Source organism: Arvicanthis niloticus, chromosome 8, assembly GCF_011762505.2.
Source record: "Arvicanthis niloticus isolate mArvNil1 chromosome 8, mArvNil1.pat.X, whole genome shotgun sequence".
NCBI lineage: Eukaryota > Metazoa > Chordata > Mammalia > Rodentia > Muridae > Arvicanthis > Arvicanthis niloticus.
Window position 1 is genome coordinate 75,541,328 of NC_047665.1, and position 27,788 is coordinate 75,569,115.

General features: G+C 39.4%; 1 protein-coding gene across 3 annotated transcripts in view; it reads right to left on the minus strand.

Annotated features, from left to right (window-relative positions):
• Positions 1-27,788, minus strand: part of Apbb1ip (amyloid beta precursor protein binding family B member 1 interacting protein) — an 88,802-nt gene that overhangs the window by 6,849 nt on the left and 54,165 nt on the right. For all 3 annotated transcript variants that reach the window (XM_076939660.1, XM_034509694.2, XM_076939661.1), the window contains 7 exons: positions 24,514-24,673; positions 22,871-22,992; positions 15,931-16,017; positions 12,546-12,689; positions 7,492-7,602; positions 1,678-1,776; positions 941-1,055 (listed from right to left, as the gene is read on the minus strand). In XM_076939660.1, the coding sequence (XP_076795775.1) occupies positions 941-1,055; positions 1,678-1,776; positions 7,492-7,602; positions 12,546-12,689; positions 15,931-16,017; positions 22,871-22,992; positions 24,514-24,673 (838 nt within the window). The remainder of the gene's footprint in view (positions 1-940; positions 1,056-1,677; positions 1,777-7,491; positions 7,603-12,545; positions 12,690-15,930; positions 16,018-22,870; positions 22,993-24,513; positions 24,674-27,788) is intronic.

Sequence of the window (27,788 nt, forward strand, 5' to 3'; positions counted from 1 at the left end):
TTAAGATGTACTAATTTTCAATTGCTCTAATTCATCAAATAATAATAATAATAATAATAATAATAATAATAATAATAATAATAATACCCAACAACAACCTGAAAGTCTCAAGGGCTCACTGAGAGAACATGAAGGAAATCCTTCTGTCATAATAAACATGGCTAACAAACACTTAGGACATCACAAAGCAGTGTCATTAAGATCTGATTTTAACTTCTACCTCTAGCCTAGGAAGCTTTATGATAAAATATGAAGCCATTTCCTAAATGAAATTATAGTATAGTATAGTATTGATAATTAGTACTGGCACTGGGCATGAGACTCCAGCTGTCATGTCACTTTGGGAAAACATCAGGGCATGACCCATATCTTCTTTGAATGTCCTGCTAGGCACTAAGGTGCTTTCCATTATATGATATTTGTATTTTGATAAGATACATCCCCTTTTAGCCTACCCTAGAATCATGATCAGCACTTTACTTATGGGTTTATTGCGAAAAAGTGGCCAAAGCTTTGTGAAAAGTCACTGGTAACTAGACACAGGTATTGTGGTGCCAGGGATATGTTAGCGATCTCCCCCAAAACAGAAAGAAGCTAATCGTATGCAATGACAGTAGGGCCTTTATTCTATTTGAGCTAGCTCAGGTCCCTTAGCGCACTGCTGTCACCAGGACGGTTTGGTGGAGAAGGAGCATGAAATATCTATCCGGCAAGGCTTTATAGAATCCTACAAGTGGGGGGTGAGCGTGCAAACATCTAGTTGGAAAGTTATTATGGCCTTTATCATAATTGGCTGGTGCTTCGAGTCATATCATAAACCTAATTTTTGCTTCCCTCTGCATTGCTGGTTGTTAGGCAGGGGGTGGGCTTGTAACCTGGAGACTGGAGCTAGGCTCGGGTTTTGTTGGTGTGTGAATGTGAATGTCTTCTCTGCTTTTACCTGTAGAAGGCTGAGCTGGCACCGGTGTACCGACAGTTCCCAGGTTTGTCCACCGAGAGGCAAGTCCAGCTCTTGCCACAGCCCGCTGATAGTTATCATAGAGAGTCTTCCCATACTAAGGAGGGAATACAGAAGAGAAAGGAAGGAATCCACTTATTTCAAATTTTGCACTCAACTGCAAGATACATACTGGAAGAAAAAAAGGTACCATTCTCCTCGTCCAAGTTGCATTTTATGTATTTCATTAATTGCTCTTTCAATGTTAAATAATTCTCTAGATTAGCAAAATTAGCGAATTCTCCCACATACACACCAGAGGACAGGGCTAGCTAGCCACAAAATTCCAATCACAAAATTCTGATCATGTAACTGTTTAGTCGAGTTAGTCTCTCCCTATGGTGGGATCAAACTCAGGACCCCACACATGCTAGGCAAGTGCTTTACCACTAAGGCACACACCTTTGGCCCAGTCTTGAGTTTCTTCATTGCATGCTGTGTTTGCAATTCTCCCTGTGAATCCGAACAGTTTGTTTAAAAGTCAACTCTGACTCTTATGCCACTGGACAGGTGTGTGCTTGTATAGCAGTGAGTGAATGACTCCACTTAATAGAGGGGAAGAAGGAAACCAACAACAAACAGGCGAGATAACATCTGTACCCAGGAGTGGTGAAATGCTGGCCCCAGTAAACAAGCTTGTTGGCTGACCCAAGAACACATGAAGCTGAGGGCATACTCACCTTGGCAATCCTTATTCCCATAACCCACTGACTGAGAGTTCTTGCATCATCACAGCAGAGATATTTGATATACTGGGATTCCTTCTGAATTTGAGGGTGCTACAGAGAAGCAGTTTTGAAGACAATTAATGGATGCAGTTTATTAAGAGTCCAAGTCACCATTTGAAAAAGAAACTTAAAAGAAGAACTATGACAATGTATATGATTTACTGAGATGGTGGCAAATGTATCTGATAGCAGTTTTAGGATCAGGAAGAGGCAGAGGTGTCATTCTGAAGCCCAGGCTGGCCTTGAACTCATGATCCTTCCACCTCAGTTGTCCTGGTAGCTGAGATTACATGTTAGCATACCCAGTTGTAGGTGCTTTTAAGAATTGCTAATCTGGCAGCCCCACAGCACAAGCCTGCAATCTCACCTACTAGAGAGGCTGAGAAAAGAGGATCACCAGGTTGAGATCTGCTTGAGAAACTTAGTGAGACCCTGTCTCAAATGTAAAAGGTATGAGACGGATGCTCACAGCCAACCATTGGATAGCACAGGGTCTCCAATGGAGAAGTTAGAGAAAGGACTGAAGGAGCTGAAGGGGTTTGCAACCCACAGGAAGAACAATATCAACCAACCAGACATCCCAGAGCTCCCAGGGGCTAAAGCACCAACCAAAGAGTACACATGGAGGGACCCATGGCTCCAGCCGCATATGTAGCAAATGGCCTTGTCAGACATCGATGGGGGAAGAGGCCCTTGGTCCTGTGAAGGCTCTATTCCCCAGTGTAGGGGAATGGCAGGGCAGGGAGGCAGGAGTGGATGGGTGGATGGGGGAGCACCCTCATAAAAGCAGGGGGAAGGAAGATGGGATAGGGGGGTTTCCCAAGGGGAAACAGGGAAAGCAGTTAACATTTGAAATGTAAATAAATAAAATATTCAATAAAAATAATAAAAAAGTAAAAGGTACTAAAAAGGCTGGGGGTATAGTTCAGTGGCAGCACACTTGCCTAGCGTGTGTGAGGCCCCGGGTTCATTCTCCAGCACTATTAGGAAAAAGGCCAAATCTCTGAACAGATTTAAGAAGCCTGTTAGATGCTTTAACCATAAGGACTTCTTATATATTATCAGTAATAATTGTATTTCTCCCTTTTAAATGTTGAAACCCTTTATATGCTATGTGTCTGTCCCTCACAGAAATCAGGTTGCTCCTCTATCATTTTATATGATAGGGGCTTACCTAATAGGCATTTTATGTTACATAACTAGTGCTTATAAAATTAGTCTTACTTGTGCCAAACTTTAGTCCAAGTGTCTTTTTTTTTTTTTCAATAATACAGAGTTTTGCAACGATCTCTCTTTCCTAATGATGGTTTCACATTCACATGGGCACATCCACCGCAGGTGTAATGGCATTCAGAGTGTTTCTGTCTGTTCTTAAGTGACCATGGACAGTGTGTGTACAGGGGTTATATAAGCCAGTAGTTCACAAGAGAACAGTGATTGGGCAGACACAAAGGAAATATTGCAACTCTGATTCTCTGGTCCTTGTAGCTTTTGTTTCTGATTGGCTCTGGCAGATTGAGCTCTCTATTCGATGGGAACTTTGCCTGTCTTATGTTTTTGTTTTTTGTTTTTGTTTGTTTGTTTGTTTTTGTTTAGAAGATCCGTGGTGCTTAGCACATATCTGGCATGTTACTACAATCTGGCTGTCAAAATAATTGTTTAAATAAATAAATAAGCATAGCATTTACTCTTGTATCAGAAACGCTGAAGCCATTGGGTCAGAGGCTGCTAACCAAACCTAGGATCTGAAGTATGTGTGATGGCAATTTTCATGGGTCATTGTAAATTCTATTACATTTTATTGTATAAAAAAAGTACCGCTGGGCAGTGGTGGCACACGCCTTTAATCCCAGCACTTGGGAGGCAGAGGCAGGTGGATTTCTGAGTTCAAGGCCAGCCTGGTCTACAGAGTGAGTTCCAGGACAGCCAGGGCTACACAGAGAAACCCTGTCTCGAAAAACCAAAGAAACCCCGCCCCCCAAAAAAGCACCAACTAAAACAACTGTGTGTGTGTGTCCTTAGAGCAGATTGCTATCATGAGCATAAACTTTAGTGGTACTAAAGATCAAAGAGAAGTCAGGAGATCTGGGAGCATCTACCTCTGGCTTCCAGAAAAGGAGTAAAGCAGCAATCCCTCTCTATGGTGTTGCACGGAGCTTCCCACTTGCATTCAGCACACCCACTGACCTTCAGGAAAGTAGTTAGTCATCAAGGGCGATCTGAGCATTTGAACCGTGACTTTAATATGCTGGAATATGAGGGAAAGCAAGGGACTAGTTTCCCTGCAAGTTTTGTGCTTGATGTGTGCCCCACCCCTACCCTCTGCATGATACATAAACCACAAGGGCTTTACTTACTCCTGAATTTATTTATTTCTGCTTTTAAAAATGATAAAAAGTGATATTTGGAGAACTCCCTGTGTGTTTCTTGACCTACTAGAATTTCTGAATTTATATTGAGCCACTGAAGACAAGCACTATATTTTTAAGATACTATGGGAAGAAAAAACCAGAATTCCTGTCTGTGGCCTTTTAATTGGATTGCTTCCTTTACTGAGTCAGAATTTGCATCAACCTGGCCTGGAAGCTAGTTCCTATGATTGTCCTGATCAGATTCCTTTTTCCTGACAACTCCAACCAGTACTCAGACTGTTGCTGTAGTTCTCCAGTTAGGCCAGGAGATGGCGGCAAATACTTTTGGATGGCTGCCGCCCACTGCATTGTTCCAGTGTTCAAAGCTTGCTCAGAAATTCTCTGTGTTCAGTACTGTCAACTGTACTCCAGTAATCACATTCTCAAGAGGACCTTGAAATTGGAAACATCAATCAAATCAAGTAGTGTGGTCCAATAGCAAAAAGGATTTGTTGCTTTAATTAACCTAAAGGTCAGGCACTTGGTAGCTAGAATGTGATAGTCCCTAGATGCCTGCAGCGCTCTCAACAAAGAAATCTGCAAAACCAAATCAAAGTGCTTGTCGTTCAGTATCAGAACCACAGATGCCTGGCTTACAACAGAATTTGTGTTTTGACTAATATGTGAGCAGGACACTGGTCAGCAACTAATTTTTTTTTGTTTTTTGTTTTTTTGTTTTTTTTTTGTTTTTGTTTTTTGTTTTTCGAGACAGGGTTTCTCTGTGTAGCCCTGGCTGTACCTGGAACTCACTCTGTAGACCAGGCTAGCCTCAAACTCAGAAATCCACCTGCCTCTGCCTCCCAAGTGCTGGGATTAAAGTTGTGCGCCACCACTGCCTGGCAGCAACTAATATTTAAATTTTTCTTAAGAAAGCACAGGGTGAGTGATCGTGATGGGTCAACAATTAGTAGGGCTTGCTCCACAGTCATGAAGACTACCAGTGTTTGGATCTCAGGACCCCCATAACAAGCAGAGCATTCCAGCTCTGAGTTGGGTGGGACGGGAGGATAGCTGGGGTTTACTGGCTTCCAGCCTGAGAATTAAGGTTCAGGTTTAGGAAGAGACCCTGTCTCTATGCAATAAGCATAGAGTCTTAGAAGAAAGTGTCAGATGCCCTTTTCTGACATCTGTGTGAAGTTTTTGCTTTATCAGATTGCAATCCCTTCTCCAGATAACTTTGGAGCTATGCTGTACTCTTGTTTACTGAAAAAAAGAGAGAAAATGTTTCTTAGTGATGCTTAAGATATAACATGAAGGCCACTAAAATGGAAATGGCTCTTCCTTGAGAAGCCCACAGCCATGCTGGATTGTGTCTTTTCACGTTGTTGCAGTCCTCTTTCTATCAGCCTGTGTGCTTAAACAAACTCAGACTCTACTTCAAACAGGCTCATCCTAAAATCCTTTCTGCACAAAGTCAGGGATCCAGCTCCACCCGAGTTAGAGTCAATGAGACTATGGGAAGCGCCCAGGCTGTTGGCAGCCATTCTGACCTGCACCATCACTGACAACCTGAACTCCTATAGAAAAGTATCTGGAAGAACAACACCCGAGCTGCACTGCTGAGTCCAGACTTGGCCACTTACTGCTCAAGTTCTATACCCATGAATGGAATGCTTTATAACTGTTTGCTGTTATTCTCACTGTCCTCTCAAAGTAAGCAATGGATACGGATGCACAAAATCCAGAAGGAGGCAGAGTGCTGTCTTTGGCTATCCTCCTTCCGACCACAGTAGGGAGGGACCTCAAGACCTTTACCCTTATGGGGTTTCTACTAGGATGTTTTTCCTTTGGTTACAATTCCCTTCTCACTTCATTTATGTCTTTTGCCAATTGTCCCCCACCCCGTCCGAGGGGAGGCTGGGCCCAGCTCTGGTCAGCTCTGCTGCTCCTCTGCTGTTTGAGTCATAGCTGTACTTGTTACCTGACATCCCGTCACAAGCTGCAGTCCCTCACACTTACTGACCATAAACTCCAAAATAGGGATCATCATACATTTGGTTTTCTTCTGTTTGCTCTGACCTGGAATGTGCTCAGAACACAGCTGTCATTCGATAAGTACTGAATGAATGAGTGAGTGGATGAGGTTAGCCCTCTGCCTGCTTCAGTCCCTTTACAGCCATGGGTCTGGGCTTCACCTTATGAGCATAGGATTTCTCAACAGCAGCAATGAAATGTCAATATTGGGGGCCAGGCCATCCGGGTGTGGGTTTGTTTTGTGCATTAGTAATATCTAATGGCTATGGCTTCTATTAGATGCCAGTAAGTAGTGCCTAGTCACTGTCCCAAGTTATGAATATCAGAATGTCCACAGGTACAACCAAATGTCTCCCAGGAATCAAAAGGCCCTGGATGAGAACCTCTGGGGAAGTGTCATGCTGACTAGGCTGGTATGGTGCTCATTATTGTTAAAATTATTGATAAATTACTAAAAGTGGGTACACAGTGACGGAAAGACCAGCATGTCTAAATGAAAGCCACATAATACTGAGTCCTTAATAAAGTCAGGAATTCCAGGCAATTATTTGATTACAATAAGCAATGCTTATTTTGGATGAAGACAAATTATTGAATATTTGACTTGGCTAAATTATTAAGACTAAGAACAAAAGCAAACAAACTTACCTTAGTCTTAAGTCCAGAGCTCTGTAAGTCAAAAGACACTTGGCACATCAAGCGTAGTTATAAAAATAACCTACCTGCTCATCTGAGTGGTCTGAGAGTCTAATTTTAAAATGTGTGAGCTGCTTTAAATCTCTGACAACACACATTTCCTTTGGACACTATGCACCTTTAAAAGTCTCACAACCTAAACCTGGCATGGTGGCCCCTGCCTGTAGCCCCAGCACTTAGAAGGTGAAAGCAAGCGAATTAGGGGCCCCAGGAGAGCCTCAGTTACATAGCCAGCTTGGGGCCAGCCTGAGATACATGAGACTTAACAAAAAAGGTTTACAACCTGGGTAATTTTTAAAATATCTTCTTTGTAGTATTTTTTTCTAGAAAACATTGGCAAGATCATAATTACAAAAACATTCATACAGTGGAATAAAAATATAGTAAGTAAAGAGTTGAAAGTTGGTCTGTTTTATTAATGGAATTTTAAATTAATTTGCTCAAAATATAAAACTTACATTTCTAGAATTGATAAATTTAGATAGATTTAAATTTTTAGGATCAGATAAAAGCTTGGGGGGGCACATAAGATGACAGATACGACAGTACTTTGTTACTGTGGTTTAAAACTATACATTTTATAATATCATACTTCAAATTTATGAAATAACATTTGTCATTGGTTCTTAAAAGCAAATAACAATTGAAATGGCTTAGTAGTCTAAATCAGTAAGTCATAGCATACCTTTAAAACAAAGCAGTGGTCAGTGGGTGCTTTGTATTTCAGTTTACACTGAATCCCATAGTAAATATTAACATTTTCAAACTGTATAAAACACGCCAGATCTCGGGATGTCTAAAAGACAGAGAAAAAAAATCTCTCTGAGAAGGCAGTTGCTAATTTCCCCAGATTCTTCTTGATGCTGCAACAAAAGTTCTTTTAGTAGGTAAAAGATTGAATTTTTAGATAATTTATACAAATATCTTCTGAACCCAGTTTTCTCTAAGTCAAGCCCACATGAAAGATTCCAGACAATCAGCACTGGTCCTGCAGTGGAATGAAAGATGATGTAGTTGGTTGTCCTAGCATCTGTTATGGATTCATGGCTGGTTGTCCCAGCATCTGTGTGGACTCTGAGGGGTCAGAACCAACTGACCGTGCACTGTTGCTATTGATGCAGTCACGACAGGTTGATCACTGTCAGAGCTTCACTGTGACTTTTGCTATTTGAAGTCAGTAGCAGAGTTTGTGATTGAACATTAGAAAAGTAAAAAGCAAGTCACCTCAGGATGAAGAAAGAGGGGTAAATTTGATGCTCAGTAAATTAGCAACTGGTTCCAAACTCATGCTTTGGCTGTTAGGTTTGTCATGGAAACAGAGACCTCTACTCTGTGAATAAAATGTGTTGTGAAAATGGCAACCTCTAATCTACATATTGAGTTTGACTTTGACTATACATTGTTCTACTATCCATGTTGTCTTTAATGGCATGTTCTAGAACCCCAACTTAGTTACTAAATAAAGAATACAGGTGAAGAATATTACACTATATGGGATAACTTACTCCTTTATGTATAGCAGGGCATTTTTCTTTTATATGTTTTTTAATTTTTAATGTTTTAATTACAAAACAATGTGGCTAAAATTATACCCTACCCATTTTTTTATCAGCTCCTTCCTCCTCCTGATTTTTATTCCCCCTTAGAGGTACCACAGGTAAAATAGACTGATAGAATCCTACATGTTTTAGAGGATAAGTTTTCTTTTATTGTATTTATCTATTAATTCTCTATCTATCTATCTATCTATCTATCTATCTATGTATCTATCTATCATCATCTTTTCATCTATAGGTTGAGCTAGACCCTCTTACTCATATATTACACACACATACTTGTATATACATATATACACATGTATAACTACACACATATTTATGTATATAATTGTTTTCTCAATGGGGATGTAACCCAAGCCATTGTGCATGCCAAGGGTGTTCTCTGCTCCAAGATCAATATAAGGATTCTAAGAGCCAGAGGCAACACATGACTAAACAGTGTTTTCTGGAGTCAGCAGGGTAATTGCACAAATGAGTTCTCAGAAATTATGACAGCATGCACAAGACTGACACACAAGCTCAGGCCAGACAAACTCCTGGCATGTGCTGGGGAAATGGGCACAAAGCTGCTGAGGGAGGAGTCATCAATTTTCTTTAAGGGTATGACTATTGGTAGGTCAGTCATGCTCCAAAGGATTGCCAAACACTCAAGAGGATTTGGACAATGGAAGTTGGACTCAATGGGTTAAAACAAACAAACAAACAAACAAACAAACAAACAAAAAGAGAGCGAGTTGGGTGGGCAGGGAAGGGAGGTAGATGTAAGGGGAGGGAAGAGAGGTGAATGGGATCAAATACATTGTATGAAATTCTCAAATAATTAATACATTTACATCAAGAATGAGACTTCAGTCCACACACTTTTTCCTGACTCCTTCCCAGTCCTTGTGAGGACACAGTTACTGATTTTCCCAGGACACACAAGTGGATGATGTCTGCCCAGTACCCTGCTGTCTAAATAGAACTGTTTAACTACTATACTGTAGTTGCTCAGAGATTAACCCAGCTTTTGCCATTATAAAAACACTGTGTATGTGAGTAAATACTTCTGTGGATAGGTCACCAAAGGGGTAACTTCTGTCCAAAAGGGCATGCATTTTGCTTCCCTTTACATTGCACAGGACTTGTTAGATATTCTCAATTTGGTTGTACCATTTTACAGTCCAGCTCTTCATTCCCAAGAATGTTTTTTTTTTTAACCCTCTTGCTCCATCATTGTCAATATTACTGATTTTTATCAATCTGTTAACATATGTACTGGTAAGGTGGAAGAGTTTTCACTAAGCTAATTTTTATCTTTTTCCTGGCTATTCTCATTGAATAGTATTTGCCATTTTTCTGTGCACATGTTATCTTTTTGTTGTTGTTGTTGATTTGTTGAAGTTTTTACGTATGATGGATAGTCACACTTGGTAATATATGTTGCAAATGTCTGACTGTGTAGCTAGTCCTTAAAGTCTTGTTGGGTATTGTCATCCATAAGGAATTTAAAACAACCTCAAGTAGTCAAAGTTGTCTCCTTTCTCCTTTGTAATTTTGAGTTTTATTCTTGATTAAGAAATATCTTTGTGTCCTAGAATTATGAAAATATCAACTCATATTTTCTTTTATGGTTTTAGTGTAGACTTCTAAAGACATTTTAATTAAATGGGGATTTGATTGGTTCATGTGCTGAAATAAAAATCTTTAAAGAATGGGTATACAATTATTTCAATTATTTATTTATTATCCTGAATTCTCCATCATTTTTCCACTGCTGTAAAATCCTGGCTTTAAATTCCCCGCATTAGTTGACTCTTTGTTGATCTGTTTATTTCCTTTCATTGAAATCTAATGTTTAACCTGAGAGATGCAATTTTAGATCAACGTTCTTCACAGTATTATGGAGTGAGCATTTTTTTCTGATTAATTTTGTAATCAATCTTTAAATTTAAAGTAAAAAGAACACAACTGGAATTTTCATAGATTCATAGAACCACTTTTTGGGGTAAATATTATCTATTTTATGTAATGTTCATCTTGAACATTTGTGTTTATTCCATACATTTGTTTATTCTACAGTGTCACTCCTGCTCTGCACAGAATTTGAATTATGTTTTATTTTCATATTGCTTGTATAAAGCAAAATGGTCACACTCATTTTCCAGGCAAGCATCCTCTGTTTTGGAGACAAGCATGGCACCTGTGAACCATGTGTCTTTTATGTCTTTCCCCAATGACTGTACTTCTGACTTTTGCCCTCTGACCTCCACCCTAATGTTCATGGCAACAGTTGCTCAATCTTAAGGTGACCACAGGCTATTTTACCTGTTTGTTCCAGGCTTACTTATATGTTTTATATCTAACTTTTTAGGACATCTCTGTTGTCAAATAAAATAAATCATTTGCTTAAAAATGTTGCATGTCCAGTGTTGAACTGGAGTAAATGTGGCAAAGGTAGAAAGTACCAGGTCTAAGAGTCACACCAGAATAAAAAAGCCAAGTTGGGCAACATGTGCCTTACATTAAGAATTATCTACAATGACCTGGGGTGACACAGAGACTGGGGTTGGGGGGGCATTGCCTGACTGGTGAATTCCCTGCTTGGGAACATGGGATAAGACTTACTAGAGGAAATCTGCAATACACAAGCATGTTACCTGGTGAAACCCTGTTCTGCATATTCTAGACAGAGGTAAGCATTTCATGAAGATGAGACACAAAAACACTTAGGCTTTTTTTAAATAGGTGAGCAAAACCAGACCATCCCAACTCTGCAAGAAAGGTAGGGTTAATGATCAGAGCCAGGGTTAAAATTAGATTTAGAACAATTTATTATACGTTTATAGATTCAAGTCGATGATCCCAGCTTGCCAAGCAAAACTTAAATGACATCTAAAATACTCTGATAAATTAAAAGCATAATGAATTAAGTATGCCTCTGAAAAATATTCACTATTCAGAATATAAGATTTAAATCTAATGAAGATCTTAAGGCTTCTAACTCAACTGAGATTTTAGATAAAATAGTTTTGATCATAATCATCATAGAAGAAAGGAATTAATATGAAGAAAAAGAGTTTTCAGAATAGAGTTTGTCAGGCTTGGCAGGAGGTAGATCTTTATCTGCTGAGTCATCTTGATAGCCCATGACTTTAAAACATGGAATTTATTTTTATATTCAAGAGAAAGCTATAGAAAACTTAAATGTACTTCAATGATTTTGTATTGTAGTACCTATATTTGTGTGGATTGTATAGTAGCACAGGTCCCATGATAGCTGACCATAGTACCTTAGCTAAAACTAAGCTTACGGCCCCCTGATGTATTTCTGTGTCTCGCCCTCATAAGATGTTTCCTCATACAGGTGCCATTTTGATTTTTCACTTTTTAATGTTGCTTTGTCACTGTGGTAGAATGACTCCTAAGGGCCATATGCTAAGGCCTGTGGCACTACTGGGAGGTGGTAGTGCCAGTAGGAGGTGGGACTGCTGGGGTGTTCCCAGAAGGGGTTGTGGGACTCTGGCTTTTCTCTTTTGCTTCTGGTCCCTGAGGTAAAGCCTTCCTCTGCCAGGTTGCTTCCTATAAGGAGTTGCCTTGCCACAGACTCAAAACAATAGGCTGATCTCCAAAACTGAGCCAAAATAAACTTGTCTTAAAAATATTTATTTTAATTTTTGAGATTTATAATTACCTCATTTCTCCATTCCTTTTCCTTTCTCCAAGCCCTCCTATATATACCCATCCTTACTCTCTCTCAAATTCATGGCCTCTTTTTTTCATTAATGGCGACTACACATGTATTTCCAAATACAATATTATAGGTTTTCAGGGTTGACCATTTGCTTTGGATAACCAGTTGGTGCGCTCTTCCCTGGGGAAGACTATTTCATCATTACCAGTTGCTTGTAGTTCTCTGTATAGGGGTGAAGCCTCGTGGGCTTTCCCATGTCCACATTAGCATGACTATTGTCCTTGTTCAGCTCATGTTTAGACAGTTGTGTTGGTGAGACTTTATGTATGTAGCTTTTGATGTTGCTAGGAGACACGATCTCACAGCAAACTCCCTCTGGATCTTAGAATCTTTCTACCCCATCTTCTGCAAAAACCCGAGACTTAGCTGTGGGACAAACATATGTTTTTTTTAAAAAAATATTGATTGTCTCAGATATGTTGTTATAGAAAAAACTGACAGACAGACCTTTGTCTTTCCTTTGGGAACATAATAAATTCCAGAAGCTCTGAGAAGAAAGTAGCGCCGTTTCCAGGATTTTTTTCCATCTTCTTTCAAATAAAGAGCTCCTTCAAGTTCTGGTACGATGACGGATGTGCCACAGAAACTTTCCTGAAAACAGAACCCAGAGGCATGAAACACACATTCTGCTCACATTTAAAGAATATTCCCAGGTTAAGTCAATTCTGTTGGAAAGATTGAATACGTCCTTTGTATGTTGTCTGTCAATGGGGAGGAGTGGTCACTGTATCAAAGGTGCAGAATCCTGGGTTCTATGTCGTGACTTCTTGCAACTGAGCTATGTACCTGTGGATCACGACATCTCAGTTTCTGTTTTTGTAAAAATGGAGTAATAGTTTGATTTTGGCTGTGAGTATAATATTATTATATTGTAAAAGTAAGTATCCAATAAAGCTTTCTAATATTGTTATGAGTTGGAACATAATAATTTCTTTCCACATGAGTAAAGTGGCCATTAGCCAGGCATGGGTGGCTCCTGCTCATAATTTCAGCACTTAAGGGGGCTGAAGCAGGAGAATTGCCACAAGTATGAGCCCAACTTGGGTTAGTAAGTTCCATGCAAGAGCGGTATATAGAATGAAACTCTATCTCAAAACAAAATCAAAAAACAAAACCAATAACAACAACCCCCCCAAAGCAAAACAACAACAAAAAAGAATTGATATTTTATCACCATTAAGTAGTAAGATTATTATATAATTCTACACATAAAATAAGTTAGTATTTTATTATTTTAAGTTTTCAAACGCAAGAAGGGCCACTATTAAGACTATAATAAACAGGGCAAAGCACATTTTCTGGGTATATGTGTTCAAATCTTGCATAGAAATTTATAATTCTCAAAAATTTTTAAAAAAGCAATGGGATAGATTTCATATTATTCTTATTCTTTTGCTTGGATATGCAAAGTTATTATTTTCTTTTAATATTATATTATCAGTATAGTTTCATAAATGCATCCTCCAAAGTAAACCTCTGTGCAGGAGAGCTGGAGAACTGGTCTGTTCACATTTCTCTCTGTGATCCTCTGGTTCAGGTAGCAGTTGGCTTGTCCTCTATTAAGTATTTGGATTTTTGGCAGAACAATGCTTTTGTATCTTCGTTCATGTTCAGCTGTGCATACTTTTGAAATCAAATCCCAAGGGCTATCCATGCAACTGTATCAATCCTCACACAAGCAGGGGTTCTCTTACAGACAATTAATTTCTAATCATTGGTTAAAGCAAGTGACTCTGGCAGGAAAACATTTTCCATGACATGTCATCACTAGACATGTTAGAACTCTTACTATCTTTGCTTTCGGGGACACTAGTGTTTCATTTTCATCAATTCACACTAGGGCAGTGGTTCTCAACCTTTCTAATGTGCGACACTTTAATACAGCTCCTCATATCAGGGTCACCCTCAACCATAAAGTTCTTTTTGTTGTTACTTCACAACTGTAATTTTGCTACTGTTGTGCATATTAAAGTAAATATCTTATATGCAGGGTGTATTTTCATTATTACAAATTGAACACAATTAAAGCATAGTGATTAATTACAAAACAACATGTAATTATACATTATGAAATATCTAACAACAGCTTTAATAATACAAAAGATGATACATTGCATAGTTCAGTCAATACAGTTCATTAAAGTTTCCTATGCTTTACTGGGTTCTTGTATGTAGGCAGAACTACCTAGAGATGGAAGACCATCAGAAATGTTTTCTGATGGTCTTGGGTGGCCCCTGTGAAAGAGTTGTTCAACCCCCGGGTTGAGAACTGCTGTTCTAGAGTTTAGGGCCTGGAGCAGAAAGGATATCTCATTTTCATTGTTGGGCCTCCGTTGACATGCCCATTGATTGTATTACAGTTCAGAACTAGACCAGGAAGAGTATGTTCAGGACCTTGGGGGTGGCAGCAAGGTTCTAGAACCTGCTCCAGTTTTGGTCTAGGGCTTCTAGAACATGGCAGAGAGTGGAAACACAGGAGGAGGTGAGCCCACAGGGGGACAGGATATGGTGCAGTTTAGAGTCAGTAAATTGGTTCCATAGGTGCTGTGTTCCTTACCAGATCTGAACTTCTGAGAGAAAAGTCTATTAATTAAAAACAGATCAACACTATGTTAGGCGTGAATAAAGGTAACTTGCCTGGGGCTCTTGCCCATGTGTGACCCGAGACCTGCTAGATGATTGTGGTCTTTAGCACAGTTGCCTTAATAGCTTCTAACAATAGGAATTTGGGGAGTGTGCCCCTATGTCAACTATCAAAGGTGCTGGGCATTTATCTCCTCTCTGAATCTCTATTATGATCCCATACGATTTGCTACTGAGGCTCACAGAGGTGTTTTCTCGCCATTAGCACTTGAAAAGCTCACAGAGTTACATCCTAAGTCATGTCTCTATCTCTAGACTTCACACTTATATCTGGGCTGCTAGAAGAGCTTCACCAAAGACAAAGATTTGGAAATCCTTACATATGATTTCATAAAACCCTTCTGAGATGAAACATAGATGTCACAGCAAGTGTCATGAAGCTGAATAAATGTCACAGGGGATGTCATGAAGTGGAACATATATGTCACTGTGAGTGTCATGAAGTAAAACATACATGTCACAGCAACTGTCATGAAGTGGAACATACATGTCACAGTGAGCGTTGTGAAGTAGAACATACATGTCACTGTAAGCATCATGAAGTGGGACATATATGTCACTGTGAGCATCATGAAATAAAATATACATGTCACAATGAGTGTCATGAACTAGAACATATATGTCATAGCAGTTTTCATGAAGTGAAACATGCATGTCACAGTGAGTGTTGTGAAATAGAACATACTGTGAAGTAGAGCATACATGTCATATCAAGCTTCATGAAGTGGAACATACATGTCATAGTGTCATAAAATAGAATAACATGTCATGAATGTAGAACATACATGTCTTACTGATCTTCATGAAGTGGAACATACATGTCACAGTGAGTGTCATGAAATAGAACATACATGTCAGAATGAGTCATGAAGTAAGGCATCCATGTCATATTGAGTTTCATGAAGTGGAACATACATGTCACAGTTTCATGAGGATTCATGTCTTTTTAGTGACAGAATTACTAATTCAATTTCTTAAAAGCAAACTATTTTGTCTAAAGTCATATGTTATTATAACTGACTCAAAAAAGCCATTGAATTGTCTAACAACTAGCATTTAAAACTGCAAGTTAAAATTTTATAGTGCATTTCAGAAGTTTCTATTATTGTGTGAGGCAATAATTTAATCTAGCAAATGTCTTTTGTGGTTTTTTTTTTTTTTTTTTTGTATTGTGTAAAGTGAAGCTTACCTCAAGTAAGTATTCTTTGTTTTTAGCATTCATTCTCTCATTGGTTTCCTTGTTTTCTTTTTTCCCTTTATTGTCCAAGTAGAAATTCTAGATAAAACATTAAGAAATCAGATCAGCAATGTACAAGACCTCCTGACCCCAACTTTCCTATCCTTCTTTATCTTCGGATTTCCTGGATCCTCCTATCCATAATCTATCACTGAAGAAGTGCTGGCTGGCTGAGGTTAGTGTACAATAATCTAATTCAGACACCAGGACATTCTTGTTGGACAACCCTGACTTAAGTAAAACTGACTTGTAGTGAAGTCAGTATAATCTTTTAGCAGAAATAGTAATTCCAGTTCCCCGAGCACTGTCATTGCTTTCCATGTTAAAAGGTGTTATTAGGGTAAGTAGCAAACATCAACATTTCACAAAGTTAAGGAATGTCACCCCAAGACCTACCAGAGATTATTAGGTCTTCTATTTGGTTTAAACACTGGTAAAATGATTGTCATTGTCAAAACAGAGCAAGATTTATCTCTGATACCTGGAAGTGGCCAACAAGTTAAACCATGTTCAAAGAGCACACTGACAGAGCTGTGTCTATGCTCTTGTTTTTTATATACCATTTTCTTGACTCCGACTCTGATATAACCTGCCACGTAGGAGACGATGTTAGCGGAGCATTACCAATAATTTTTTTGGTCTCGACTGGTCTGAATCAAAAATCGTAAGTAAGATCTGTGAAACCAGATTTGTTCTAATTTTGTCTTTAACACTTCACTGGTTGTTACTTGCTAAGTTCCTTCATTGCAGGACAGAGATTTTAATAACACCCACCTTCAAGGAACTGCCTGTTGAAGATGTTAATGATGAACACTATTACCTCATAACGGACGCAAGAGCTTTACAAAGCGAAGGACAATTAACAGTGGGGAAGTCTGAGCCCCTTGTAGTAAGCACATCTAAGGTTTCGATATATCTGGGAAGCCTCTTCAGGGATACACCCACATCGATTTCTACAGCGTTCACCTCTATTTCTAAATCTGATGTGCTAGATAATGTATAGCTTCTTTCACAATTGCTTTTCCTCTCCTTAAAAGAGTAGGCACCCTGCACATCTACAAAAATCTTACTTTTCTGGGTTTGTAAAGCTTAAAGGCACAAACAAAGGAATCACTTGAAACACTGGCATGAAAAAGTGGAAGACCAGTAACAAGTCCCCTTGAAAAGTCAAGGGATTTCTAATGCTTTGCTTCCCTCACAATGGAACAAACCTAATTATCTTGTCAGTCGGTGGATGAAAAGAACCATCATTAAGCCTTCGGTGACTTTTAGCTGACAACTTGGAAGGAGTTCAAAGACCTGAATGGTGTCTTTCTATTCACATCCATTTATTAACTGGAATGTGTTTTCTCAATGGTTTTCATCTGTAAGAAGTAGTTAACACTTGTCCTGGTTAGTTTTTTTGTCACGTTGACACAAGCTAGGGTTATCTGGGAGGAGGATCCTCAGTTGAGAAAATGTCTCCATCAGATTGCCTGTAAGCAAGTCTGGAAGGCATCTTCTGGATAATGATTGATGTGGGAGGCCCAGCCTTCTGCCCCGCCCCACTGAACAGCCCTCTGCCCCGCCCCACTACCCCGCCCCCCACTGAACAGCCCTCTGCCCCGCCCCACTGCCCTGCCCCCCACTGAACAGCCCTCTGCCCCGCCCCACTGCCCTGCCCCATTGCCCTGCCCCACTGTCCCTATCTTGTCTCTTTCCTCCCCACAAGTAGTCTTTCCTTCTGTTTCCATGTCACCTTTATTATATGATGATTAATCTTCATTTAAAACTAGGCTCAGAAAGAAAGTGAATGGAGTGCCAAGTTTTCATCTTTCTCTGCTTCCTGGCTATAGACAGTTTTAAAAAAATAACTCTATAGCACATTTAGGAATATACAGCTTCCCCGTCCTTTAACTTTTTTAACTGATCTGAGATGGTTAGCCTGTGAGTGAAGGTCCTATAGCAAATTCATGGCTTTGAGTTTATTGTTTATTGTTAGGGTGTTTTCTATATTTTCTTTAGAAATAGCTGAGAGGAGTTAACAGACAACAGTCCAGATTACCTTACATGGATAGTTGGTTTTCAAAACATCAGAAGCCTACAGAATTGACATTACAAACATTTCTGTATTAATGTTCATTTTGATTAGAGACCTGTCTGCTCCTGACAGCTTCCTGTCTTGGATTCTAAGAAGAAATTGAGCATCTTTAGAGTTACTCCAGTTGTGGTGAGACAGCCACTAGGCAAGAATTGCCTCTTGTCATCTACAGACAAATTACTGTCCAGAAAAGGACACACTTGCAGAATAGTCGACTGATTATATCTGTCAAGACAGAGTAATCATCCCTTAATAATTCTGTATCCTGGGCCAGAAGGCTGAAGATTGGATGCTCCAATGTTTTGTAGTATAGGGACTGTCCAGGTGTTCAGCTGTCTCTATAAATTGGCTAAGTTTTAGAAGCTATGCTTTATGCTTCCCATAATTTTAGTTAACTTAGTCATGGATTTCTGACGGGGTTGAAGACTTATAGTCTGATAGCCAATCCGGCTATTTACTTTGAGAGAAAAGATTTGAGAGGATGGTTTTCAGCTGACATTCATTCTAAAGCCAAGAAAAAAGCCAGGTTCAGAACTAAGTTTTTTAGTTAGGAGAGATGACAGAGGTTCTGGTTAGTCAACAAAATGATGGACTGGGTATTAGGTCTATCTTGCACTTTACTGACACAAATTGGTTTAGTTATGCTCTAATTGTATTTTGAGAGAAAAGTGTTATTTTAACAGGAAGGGTGATATGTAGGAGGAGCTAAGGTGGGAGGAGTACAGAGAGGAAGAGGAAGAGTAAGAAGAGGAGGAGAAGGAGAAGAGGAGCTAGGTGATGAGAGAGAGAAAGGGGGGGGGATGGAGGTGGATGTTCCCATGTCTCTGCCAGTCAAAGATAGTTGATATATCTAGGTTGGGTATTGGGTTACACTTCTGATTGATATTGAGCATTACCAAACTTATAAAACCTTTGGTTAACATTAAAAAAATTGTATAAAAGCAAAAAGGAGAAGGGGGCATGGGATAGGGGTTTTTCTAGGGAGGGGAAATGGGGAAAGGGGATGGCATCTGAAATGTAAATAAAATATCCAATTTAAAAAAAATGTTAAAAAATAACTCAAGATTATAAAAATAGCTACAATATTAAGTTATTTGCTGTCTTCCATGCCCTAGACCCTTGAGTAATGCCATGCATTATCTGCTGAAAACAGCAAAACTAGAGGTTTAAAGCAATGTCATAACACGAATATTTACTGTAAATGTGGAATAAAACATACAACATTTGATATCGATCAGTAAACAGTGATATTTATTAACTGAGTTGGTTGGAATAAGTGACTTTATTTCTTGTAAAACTCTGTTTAAAATGTCTGTTAAGTATTCCTCATCCCTTCCCCCATGTGATGCTTTCTGTGCTGTTCAATAAAGACAGAGCAAATTCCTTTGATAGACACATCAGCAACAGGCACACAAAGATACCAGGAACAGACACAGATACATACACAGGACAGATTCACAAGACAGCCTTAAGGTAAGCATGGCTCGGACCCATACAACATACAGACAGAAGATGGAAGGCAGGAAGCATGAAGTAGAGACTTCAGATCTGGCCTCATCCTTGATTAAATGACACTGAAGTGAAACACTTTGCTTTTTTTCCCTTAATATGACACCAATGCCTCACTGGTGACTTAGAGTCTATTATTAATTTGTTCAGATTAACCAGAAAAAAACACCACCAGTGACTGCTGAGACTCTAGAACACTGGGAATTTTCATACAATGATAAAGGGAGAGACAACCTAAAGACTATTCAGAAAATTCTTCATCAGGATTTGCCATAGTTAAATAAAAACATAATCTATGTCCCGGTAATTTCATTCACAGATATACATGCAAGAGAATGTTTATTTACATTGGTTCAGCTGGAAACATACAGGAGACGATTCCTGTCATCATTACTACTTAACTGCCAAGCTAGAAACAAACCACATGCCTGCCAACAACACAGTGGATACATAGAATTTTCTTTAGTCGTTTGATAGCAGGGAGAAGGGGAAACTGATCCTATGGGCGGCTATGTGAATGAAAGTCAAGTGGGAATAAAATCTAAACATAAATGTGAACTATAATGTGGTGCCATTTCACACAGAGTTCAAAGTAAGGGAAAATGAAGACAGTAAAGGTCTGACTACAGTGGGAAGTAAAGACCGAGGAAAGACACAAAGAGCCCATCTGTGCATCTCAAAGGCACGCGTTGAAGGTAAGTATTCACTTTTCAAAGTCCATCAACTGAAGTGCTAGGGTCTGACAGTATGATTGGCATGTTGGTGTTTCACCACAGCACACCTGTATGCCTCCTTCCTCCTCTTAACAGTGGACATGCTGCATAATCCCTGCACAGTGTTTTCATGGAGTCAGTATAAAAGGTGTCTGTGAAGTTTTGCAAAAATGGTGGCCCTGAATATAGTATACACAGTTGTTACAGACACATCACATCCTTAGTCTCTTTGTAGATCAGTGTCACCACTGCTCATTTATGGCTAATGGGGTCAAAGAGAAAGAAGCATTCCCCTGTCGCTTACCTCTTTTCCTACAGATTAGATGAGCTCTTAGGAAAAGGCTACCTTGGACAAGCTGTTAGAAAATGCCACCGTGGACATGGAGATAGAGGCCAAATGTTGAGGATGGTAGAGACATTCTATTAAATCTATTTACTTTTTCTGGGTCAGTATATGAAAATTAAGATTGTGGTTTGTTCGATACATGGAATTAGAGGAATTCTTTGTTACATCCCTTCATATGGCAGCCATACTAGTAGAGGAATTAAATAGAATAAGGACCATGTCCTAATAAATGGACTAATCCTCTAATAGATTCACACTCTGAATAAACTGTTGGGAAGGGGTGGAACTCTGTGTGTGTGTGCTGGCTGGAGGAAGGAGGTCTCTAAGGCTAAGGCTATATTTTTGGGGATCTATCTTGGATTAGTTTTTTCCTGTTACTTCCCTATTCTGCTTCCTGTCCACCATATCATGAAGGCGCCATCATGTCCTTCTTACCACAATGGATGAAAACCTCTGCGACTGTGAGCCAAATAAGCCCTTCCTCCTGTAAGTAGCTTCAGCCAGGTATTTGGCCAAGACAAAAAAACTAACCCCAAAAAAAAAAAAAAAAAAGAACCTTTTTCCCATAAGTAGCCTGTCTCAGGTTCTTCTAATTTTGCTCCTATTGATTCAAGATTCAGTCTCCTCTTCTGCAAAATGGAAAGATGTCTGTATGACCTTGGAGATCTTTTCCATCAGTAACATTCTTAGAATTGGAAAAAAATGTAATTGGGACAGAAGGGACAGATAGGGACCCTTTATATAAAGGCATGTGGGTACCTGGCATTGTAAACTAGAGCTCAGCATATACTCACTGCTGAGTCAGCTTTCAGCATATACACACTGCTGAGTCAGCTTTCAGCATATACTCACTGCTGAGTCAGCTTTCAGCATATACTTACTGCTGAGTCAGCTTTCAGCATATACTCACTGCTGAGTCAGCTTTCAGCATATACTCACTGCTGAGTCAGCTTTCAGCATATACACACTGCTGAGTCAGCTTTTGGTCTAGATGTTGCCTGGGAGGAATAGGAGACTAAATAGTCTTGTGTGGTGATGAACTCTGCTCCACAGGGCAACATGGTAGCAGAGAAAGGGTACAGAGAAGCCCAATATGCTGAATGAGAGTCAGTATCCTCTGATTAGAGGGACAAGGCTACACTTTGGAATATTTAACTGCCTTTTTAGGGTTCACTACAATGTATAGTAGATGGAGTGGAGAAGGCAGACATTTTGGGGGTGTTGGCTGTCTATCTTTCCAGACTGCTGCTTTTCCGAGTAACTCAGTGTAAACTAAGTTTCAATCTTTTTCTCCATTCACTGTGTTTGTGGTGACAGGCAGCACAGACAGGTATTCTGGTTATGTGGTGTCTCTTATGTGATTCCAGTTGCTTGAGGCTGTTCCTAGAAAGGCTTAGATTTTTCGGTGGCATCCTGCTATATGACTTGAGGGATGCACTTTCAAAGATAAGAACAGTGCTTTTGTGTTTGTGTCAATTGCCTAAGGAAATCACAATAAATTTTATATTCTCTAGGTGCTCCTGAAACAATGTGATTGAGACCCTGTGAAAGACAGGGTGCATGGGGTGGTTTATGTAAGCTCCCCATGCAGAGAGAAGGAAGGGCTGTAGCTGTATCAGCAGAGCAGCTAAGTGTCTCAAGGAACAGAGTTCACACCATTGTGGTGAAATCTATCCATGTATATTTCCTGAATATAGGTATACCTGAATAAAGGGATCTTTATCACCTGTTCCATAAAATATAACTCCACCATAGAAACGGTAAAAAGAAACTAAGCATTTTTCTTTCACAAACTCTGGCCCAAACTGTAAATAAATCTTTCTCCCCTCATCATTACTTTAAAAAAAATCTGGTGGCTGGTTATGAATCTCACACCTCCCTGTACAGCTCACTTTAGTTATCACAATATCAATAAGCAGCAAACATGAACTAAAAAACCTGACTTTGCAATAGAAAAAAAATTTAATAATCTGTAGTGTATCAAGGCACATTGGGCTAATGGAGCCTAACAAAAATTCAGACCCAAGACGAGGGTTAGACAACAACAAATAGGTATGTTTTGAACTTTGAATGAAAAAAAAATAGAGAGAAAAGGAGTTTTCTTTTTTAAATCTTTCGAAGTATTTCTAATTTATGTAAAAGTAACACGTTTGTGAGATTTCCTGAGATTATGGTTTGGTCAGTACACAGGTGACAAAACCTTCTTCCTTCGTTACACAGTTTAAGGAGATGCAGCCGCCTTACCTGAGGGCTTTTAAACACAGCATACTTTTCCTCTTTCTCCAAAAACAGTACTTTGTTCTCTGTGTCTCTTGTCCAATCTGATAACACTTCAACAACATTTTCATGGTCTTCAAAAATTCTCTCTGATGAAACAAAAGGTATTTCAGATGAGAGTCTATTACTGAGTTAAGCACAAAGCTTCACGAGAGTTCTGCAGACTGGCAGCCCTGACTTACCCGGGTTTGAATCTATTCAGCCAAAGGCACATGCTCTGAGCCAAGGTAGGTAACTGAAGTCCATGGAGGTGAGACCATGTTAATGACTCAGAAAAGGTTGCTGGGGCCCTCCTCAGCCCCTACTCTTCCTTCTTGCACAGCACAGCTCCAGGCCTCTGTGTATCTTGTCCCTGATCTACTATTTCCTTTCCTGAACTAGCCACACGTCTGTATGGCCTGCTGCATAGAGGCAGGAGAACTGGGGAACTGGGGACCTTCAGTGCATGTGCTGTGAACTCACATCCTGCCAGTAGGGATAGTCCAACATTCCTACTATTTTTGTGTGTCACTGTCAGGTGTTTAATTTATTTTACATAAAAATATGATAAACGGTGGAAATTTCAGTATTTTGGGCCATAGTGAGTTATCCTGCTTTTTAATTGTTAACATTTGTTTTTCCTTTGAAAACATTCTTAGCAGAGGTAAATACTATGCGAAGACCAAAGAGAATGCAGACTATGAAAGTCCTAAGCTATTGCTCCAAGACTGTAAGGATAAGAGGTGAACATCTGAATTGAGCTGGATAGTAAAGGAAGTGGCTCCTTCCCTGTTTTCCCACTCAGAGTTGGAGGAGACATCAAGCCTTTGTTTGTTCTGTTGTCTCTTTGTTTTGTATTAGTTTTGAGATAGAATATCCCCATATAGCCTGGATTGGCCTGGGACTCATCCTCCTCCTGTGTCAGCCTCTCCAGGGGTGGGGTTACGAGCATGTGTCACCATGCTTGGTAAAGGAACAGTTTTAATGTGGACCATTTTCTATAGAAAAAAATTGCCCTAAAGCCTCAAAACCAAGTAATGGTGAGTTTTACACAGCCCTCTTGGGAGACAGCTTGTCCTGAGCATGAGTGGGAAGGAGCAGAGAATTTATTAAAGAAAGAAAGAAAGGAAGGAAGGAAGGAAGGAAGGAAAGAAGGAAGGAAGGAAGAAAAAAAAAACAATCAATTTATTTCAGTTTTGCTCCCCAGGGCGGAGACATTGTTGGTGATCAGTCAACTTTGGACAGGAGAAGGAGAAATGACCATAGATGTAACGTCTGGCAGTCATATTATGCTTCAGGGAATCAATCTTTAAAGGAATCTTAGCAGACAGATACCCAGGATCTCCCGCAATATGGTGAGCTTCCTAAGCATGTGGCAGGACGAGCCATACTGCTCCTTTCTTTCCCTTTTGGAGTCACTAGCAAGGTGACAGTAATGAAGTTCATATCAGCCAAAGCCTGGCTACCCTCTACCACTGAAGTTTCTGCCACAAAGAAACAAGGATTTATCTCAGATGAGGGCAGAGACACATGTCACGTCTTGAGATATGGAAACAAATGGTTAACACAGACTAAAACCCATAATGAAACAGGCTTTTGAAGTGCAACCCAGATGTGAGGAGGAGACTTACCAATTTGTAATTCGGGATATATTTCATAAAGGCACCAGTCCACATTGCAGTCACAGTGGGTTTTCTCAAAAAGATTGTCCAGAACATCCCGGGCCAGCTGTCGCTCATCCACCATCAGTGACTTGGAACTGCTATCATCCATGTGCACCTTAACTACAAGCTGAAGGAGAAGCCACACAATGGGCAGTTAGTTTCAGCAACTGGGGCAGTCTGCTAAGCTTAAGGTGTCAGACTGCTCTTGTTTCTACCCCTGTACATTAGGAGTGTATCCTGTGGTATCTTGATAGGCTGTTGTTACTGTAGCACACAAGTTCACAGTTGGGTAAGAGTGTTGACTTTTCTCCACCAGCAGTAGTGGCATGATTGTTATGGGTGATAAGCAAACACTTTATGGTTGGATTTAAAGTCTGCTCCACAGGACAGAACCCATGCCTTGAACTGTTAACTGGACCAAGAACCCAAGGCTAAAGGAATCATGGGCCCAGAGGAAAACCTACTTCTATTATTTTACTAGACAGATGTAGCATTAAACTGCCTTCTAAATATGTATCTTTTTATACATGGATTAATGCAACTCTTGACTCTTATCAGTGGGTTATGACTCAATTGGTCAAAGTATATTGAGTAAATGGCTCTAAGTGCTTAGCAGTATATATATACATACATACACACACATATATACATATGTACATACATATACACACATATATACATATGTACATACACACATATATACATATGTACATACATACACACACATATATACATATGTACATACATACATATACACACATATATACATATGTACATACACACATATATACATATGTACATACATACATATACACACATATATACATATGTACATACACACACATATATACATATGTACATACATACATATACACACATATATACATATGTACATACATACACACATATATACATATGTACATACATACACACACATATATACATATGTACATACATACATATACACACATATATACATATGTACATACACACACATATATACATATGTACATACATACATATATACACACATATATACATATGTACATACATACACACATATATACATATGTACATACATACATATACACACATATATACATATGTACATACATACACACATATATATACATATGTACATACACACACACACACATATATATGTATATATATGTGTGTGTGTATGTATAGAAATGTACACATACAATATATACAGACATCCATATAACACCCATCCCTGTAAGGCTCGAGGAACAGGGAGGTGAAAAGTTTGTGAGAGGCAAATGTTGATGGCAACTGCTGTAAAAGAGCATCTTTTGAACATGACAGGATTGCTGTACTCAACTCCCAACAGCTGCAGTTGATTGCAGAAAACTTGTTCAGGATCAGGACAAGGTTCTAACATGGGACGGGAATTCATGAAGTCCTACCCTTACCTGAGCAGCTATTATCAGTTGATGACACTCAGGAGGGGAAGAGTCAGTTTCTTCAGGGACATGGTACCTGGTAGGTTGCCCATTCTCCAATGGATGGGCCTGTGTATAGGTACATATTGGCAGCACTGACTGGATTCAGTGAGTTGAAAAGAGAGGACATGAAGTCGGGCTGGGATATTGTAGGGAATCTTGGAAGGGATGAAGATGGGATTATAGGGGGTTAATATGATCAAAATACATTGTATACATGCTTGAAACTCTCAAAGGCCAAATAGAAATATAGTTAAAAAGTGGAATGTATCCTCCGTCCTCACTGTGAACTCTTTATATATCAGAAAAACACAGGAGGAGAAATAAATTCACAAAACACAAGCCAGACAATAAACAAAGCCCTTGGCCCAGTTTCAAGGGGCTGATTTCTGGTGAGGAGACAGACAGCAAACAGAACTGAAGAAGCACCCACTTCTCATTTTCCCAACATCCTTCCGTTTTTTGTTCCCATTTTGTTTTTAGGGCTGGCAGCATTTCTCATTAAAAGATCTCCTTGTATCTTTATGACCAAAGTCCCATTGTTAAGGGAAATTTAGGGTATAGCGGCCTTGATAAACTAAGTTTTGCCTTTGTCCCCAATGTGTCAATTAAAGAGAATAGTTAAAGTGAAAAGCAGAAAAAAAAAGAGACTTATTAAGTAAGGCTATACTGGGAAGAAAAAGAAATAAGGGGGTACAGAGGCCCTCAAGTCATTGTTTAGGGTGTCGGCAAGAGGCTTAAACAGTAGGCGAGAGATTTGCATAATGAAACAGTCCTGAGTAAGGCGTGCCCTTGTCCCTCACTGACTTGTTACTGCTTTGACTCCTGTCCAGCCTACAAGGTGGTCTCACAAAGTGTCCTAACTGTAAAAAGTCTTTTCCTGAGGAAGGTTTTTCCTCTGATTGTATCCATTTACTGGCAACTTGAGACAGCCTAGAATTACCTGAAAAAATAATCTTGAGTAATTGTCTTTATCAGGTCAGTATGTGACGTACCTGTAAGGGATTGTCTTGATTGTTAATTGACACAGGTTGGCCCAGCCCATGGTTGGCAGCATCATTCTTTAGGGAGATAGTACTGGACTGTATAAAATGTTAACTAAACATGAATAGATCTACGGGTTGGCCAATGAGCAAGCTAGCAAGCAGTATTCCTTCCATAGTTCCCGCCTCCAGGTTGCTGCCTCCAGTTCTAACCTGATTTCTCAGAGATCTTTCCTGATCTGGAAGTGAAAGTCAAATAAACCCCTTTCTTCCTAAGTTGCTTTTGGTCAGAGTTTTAAAATCATATCACCAGAAGGAAAGTAGAACAGGCTGGTGACAGTGTTTAGGCTTTTCTTCTGCATGGGGTTACTGGTGAAATTTTAATTCTTTAAGGTTCATTATTTCAGTAGTCTGATGGTATAGGGAGGGAACAAGTGTCACTTTAGAGTGTTCCCTGGTCTGTCATGATGATTACACCATCTTTAGCTTGACTAGAGTTGGGTCCTTTTTGTATTTTTCTGTGGAAGGCATACATGCTGCTTTTTGCTGAGAATTATGGCAATAGAATAGTTACATTCCCGGGAAACACCACTGATGTTAGGGCTTTGAAAGCAATATTTATGATAGAGAAAAATCATGACATTTGACCACATCCCACTCTTGCTTATCAGTACTTTAGAAAGGAAAACATATGTTGCCTTTTCCTTTCATTTTTATACAGAGAGAGACATTGCTAAACCACATAGTTTCACAATGATGGAAGAGGCTTCTTTTTGGCACAAACAGCAAACTA